The following is a 4,034-nucleotide window of genomic DNA, read 5'->3' as shown; positions in this document are numbered from 1 at the left end:
TACCCAGATTTATGCTCTACCCCGGGAGCGGCTTTGAATTACAGCGTATTCCCGAGGAGTGTCGGGCAGTAAAGTCATAAATAACAGCGGTGCCGCTAAATCCCATCCCGGGGAACAACGCTTGAAGCAATCCGGGATCGGGAACGGGTTTCCTGCGTGCAGAGGAAAACTGGGGCTGCGCTCCGCGGAACGGGAGAAGTGAAGGTTAAGGAGGGACTGTGAAAAGATGCTTTAAAAATAACGACAATGATAAAATAAGAATGAAAAGAACAACAGTAATAATAATAATAAAAAAACAATAGAAGTATATATGATTTTTAAATGCAAAAAAAATGAAAACGTGACATAGATCGATGTAGAAAACGTCGGAGGGGAAGCAGGACGCATTTCGGAGGTTCTTCAGCCCCTTTTCTCCCATACAAGCGGTTGCGCCCGGGTGCGCGGCTGCGGTTCCCCGCGCACGTTGCGCGGACGCGGTTCCCCCGTTCGTTAGCGGGGTTGAGCCCCGGGGAGCAGGCGGGGCCGAGGCGGTTGATTGTATTTAAATGCTCTCTAATTGAGCCGGGGAAACGCCGCTGTGACAAGAACCGATTGATCCGCGGATTTATTGGAGAGAGAAAGCCCGGAACGGCCTCGCTCGGCCCTCGGAGGGACTCTCCTCGGCCCCGGGAACCCCTCGTCCCTTCGTACAACCTCTCTCGCTTTCTCAGGAGGCGAATTAACGCCTCCTCGGATCTGCAGCCCCACAAGCGGGTGGAAATCGCACGTCCGACAGCCCCAGCCCCCCCGGCCCAAGGAGCCGCACACGTCCCCACAGTACAAAACGCTCTTTATTTATATTCCTTCCCCCCACCTCACAGCAGGAGGGGCTGGGTAATAATTTAGCATGCATAAGTAGAGGGATTCATTTTTTTTTTTTTTTATAAATACGATATACAAAAATAAAGACAGTATTGAGATTTGCAGCAGTTTTAACGTTCATGACATAAACACTTCTCCCGATATATAGTAAGAAGGAAACTGTTCCGATACGGCATGGAGGGGACGGGGGCTCAAGTCGTGGCCGCTTCTCAGTCAATAATAACACTGTGTGAATCCTCCCTCCCGCTCTGCAGACGGGAGATCGCCTTCCGCGTCCCCCTCCGGGCAGGGAGGGATGGGAGAGCGAGATGGGGAGCGGGGCCAGGAGGCTCCGTTGCCGGGGGCGGCCCCGACGGAGCGGCCTTGGGCTCACTGCGGCTGTGCGGGGAGTGGCGGGGGGGCTCCGGGCCGTCCCCCGGGCTGCGAGTCCTCCTCGTCCGCATCGGAGCAGTCGGAGGAGTGATAGGGGCAGCACCGCCCGGCCTCGGCCTCCTCTTCTTCCTCCTCTTCCTCCTCCTCGTCCTCGGGCTCGCTGTCGGGCAGATCCCGCAGCCGCCTCCCACCGCCTTTCTCCGGGCCGGGCAGCAGCAGCTCCTCGGCCGCTTTGTCCTCTCCTCCTCCTCCTCCCTTCTGCTTCTCGGCCTCCTGTGCCGCCTGCTCCTTCGCCTTTTTGCTGCGCTTCCATTTCATGCGGCGGTTCTGGAACCAAATCTTCACCTAGAAACGGGAGACAACCTCCTCATCCACCGCCTCTCGGTGTGTCACCCTCCGTGCCCTCCCCATCCTTTTTATTTATTTATTTATTTATTTATTTATTTTCTTCCCCTTTTTAATTATCACTACTTTCCCTTATTTCTCTCCGCACCTGCGTCTCGGTGAGCATCAGCGACGTGGCCACCTCGAAGCGCTTGGGCCGGGAGAGGTACTTGTTGAGCTTGAACTGGTGCTCCAGCTCCAGCAGCTGCTGGCTGGTGAAGGCAGTGCGCGGCCGCCGGCACTTCCCCAGGAGGTTGGACTGCGCCTGAGCTGAGGGGGGGAGGGAGAGGGGGGAAAGAAGGGGAAAACGCGGCCATCAGCGCGGGGCGGCTCCGACGGCGGCCCCGAGTGGGACGGGGGGAGCAGCGAAGAGAGAGAAGCGAGAGGGGAACAGAAGAGCGGTGGTGATGGATCCCTTATAAGGGATACCTTATAAGGCCGAAAAGATGCGTGTGTTGGGGGGGTGAAACAAGTCGTTTAAATAAATAAAAAATAAGAAAAAAAAAATCTCTTCGTTCTCCTGAGGGCCGCACAACGAAACGCTGCCGGGGATCGCGGCGAAGTGGCATCTCCCGGGAGCGGCGATTTGTTGCTTTTAACAAATCCCGGCGGCGGCAATTAGAGGGATGTGTTAATTAATCCTAACACTAATGGACGGGATACGCTGGTTAACCCCAATCCCTAACCGAGAGCTACGGGATGCGGCAGCGACCGCATTCGGGAGCGCACCGATAAGGGCAGAGAGACGGGAAACGGCCTTGGAACGAGAAAAAAAAAAATACATACTCTCTATATTCCATATATTTGCCCATTCTCCCCTTTTAATAACGCTTCAAATCGAGGATTTCATTAGCAAAAAATAAATGAAAAGAATGCGGCGGGTTACCGCGCGGTTCTCACCGCAGTTTGGTACTTTCGCTCCTTCGGTTTAGAAAACAGGGAGGGCAGCGGAGGCCCGGGGCTATTTTCGCACCGCGGTGCGATTTTACCATCCCCGTTCCCCCTCCCGCCTCTATTTGAGGGCAGTGCTCGGACAGCGCTCCTCTGTGGGTTCCCCCCCCGTCCCTGAACGCCGCAGTCCAAACAACCCCAATCGGAGAACAAACAATGAGGTTTTGTCTCCACGAACGCGCGTAGAGCAAGAAGAAAAAAAAAAAACAACACCTCATATATATTGAAAATCGCGACTAGTTTTTCCTGGCGTGATTTTCGTCAAACGACACCGCGGGTGCCGCTCTGCGCGCAATTCCCCGAGCTCAGAGTACGGGGTTTTAAACCCATCAGTCAAAGAAAAAAAAAAAAAAGTCAATAAGCACAAGGGTGATATGGGGGGGATGCTCAGAGCTGCCCCTGCAGCGCCCTGGGGCTGCGCGGAGCGGTCGGGGCGCGCTGCTATTTCCGCGCATGGGAAAAAGTGGGGGGGAATCCTATAGGAAAGAATAGCGCGGGATTGAGGACGGATATCCCCTCGTTATAATAATTATCGTTTTAAAGTAGTAATAACAATACAGCCGGCCCCGATAGGGAGCGTTTAAAGGAAGCCTCGGGAGACGGGGAGAGAGCGGCGCATACTCACAGCCGAAGTCGGGCATTTTGGGCAGGATCATGCCGGCCGTGCTCGCCCGCAGCCACTGGTCCAGCTGAAAGGTGCCGGCGCTCAGCTTGATGGGGTCGGCGGAGGGGTGTGCGGGGTGAGCTCCCTGCACTTGCGAATAGGAATAGGAAAGCGCCGGGTGCTGCCCGCCCAAAGCCGGGTAGCCGTACACCGGGTGCCCGTAGATGCCCGGCCCGCCCGGCCCCGCGGGGTGCAGCCCCAGGGCGTGGTGCTGCGGATGGCCGCCCCCGGGCCCCCCCCCGCCCAGGAAGGCGGCTTTGGGCAGCAGCGCGCAGTGCGCTGGCAGCAGGCGAGGCGGAGACGGGCTGTCGGTGCGCGGGCAGTCGGCGGGGAGCTCGGAAGAAGAGGAGGACGACGACGACGAGGAGGACGAAGACGGAGGGCTGCCGCCGCCGGAGCCGCCGGTGACCAGGGCCAGCGGAGCGCTCTGCGCCGCCGCCTTGGGGGGATCGACAGCCAGCAGCGCGTCGATGCGGAAATTTTTGGATTTTTCCATGGGAGCGGCGGAGGCGGCAGCGGGAAGCACCGCGGCCCGGGCCGCGTCTCCCGGCGGCGGGGGCGGAGTGCGGCCGCGCGGCGCGGAGCGCCCCTTCAAGGCCCGCAGGCGGCTCCCATTGGGCCGCCGCCGCCGCCGCCTCCATTGGCGGCAGCGGGAGCCGGAGGCCGCCATTGGCCGCGCCGCGCACCTGTCACGGGCGGGGGCCGCGCCCACCGACGGCACCGCCCCGCCCCGGCCCCGCGCCCGCGGGGAGAGCGCGCCCCGGCGGGACCCCGCGGCGGGAGGCGGACGGCGGCGCCGGGC

At 59.4% G+C, this 4,034-nt stretch overlaps 1 protein-coding gene across 1 annotated transcript; it reads right to left on the bottom strand.

Annotated features, from left to right (window-relative positions):
• Window positions 1-806: 806 nt before the first annotated feature.
• MNX1 (motor neuron and pancreas homeobox 1) lies at window positions 807-3,779 on the bottom strand. Its single transcript, XM_042889009.1, has 3 exons — window positions 3,194-3,779; window positions 1,727-1,887; window positions 807-1,578 (listed from the first exon to the last, which is right to left on the bottom strand). Exons 1-3 carry the CDS (start codon window positions 3,726-3,728, stop codon window positions 1,231-1,233), a joined length of 1,044 nt encoding a protein of 347 aa, XP_042744943.1. The 5' UTR covers window positions 3,729-3,779; the 3' UTR covers window positions 807-1,230.
• Between the last annotated feature and the right edge of the window lie 255 nt (window positions 3,780-4,034).

Source organism: Lagopus leucura, unplaced genomic scaffold (genome assembly GCF_019238085.1).
Source record: "Lagopus leucura isolate 7727_CA_CO unplaced genomic scaffold, USGS_WTPT01 Super-Scaffold_100157, whole genome shotgun sequence".
NCBI lineage: Eukaryota > Metazoa > Chordata > Aves > Galliformes > Phasianidae > Lagopus > Lagopus leucura.
This window is presented reverse-complemented; position numbering and strand designations above follow the sequence as displayed.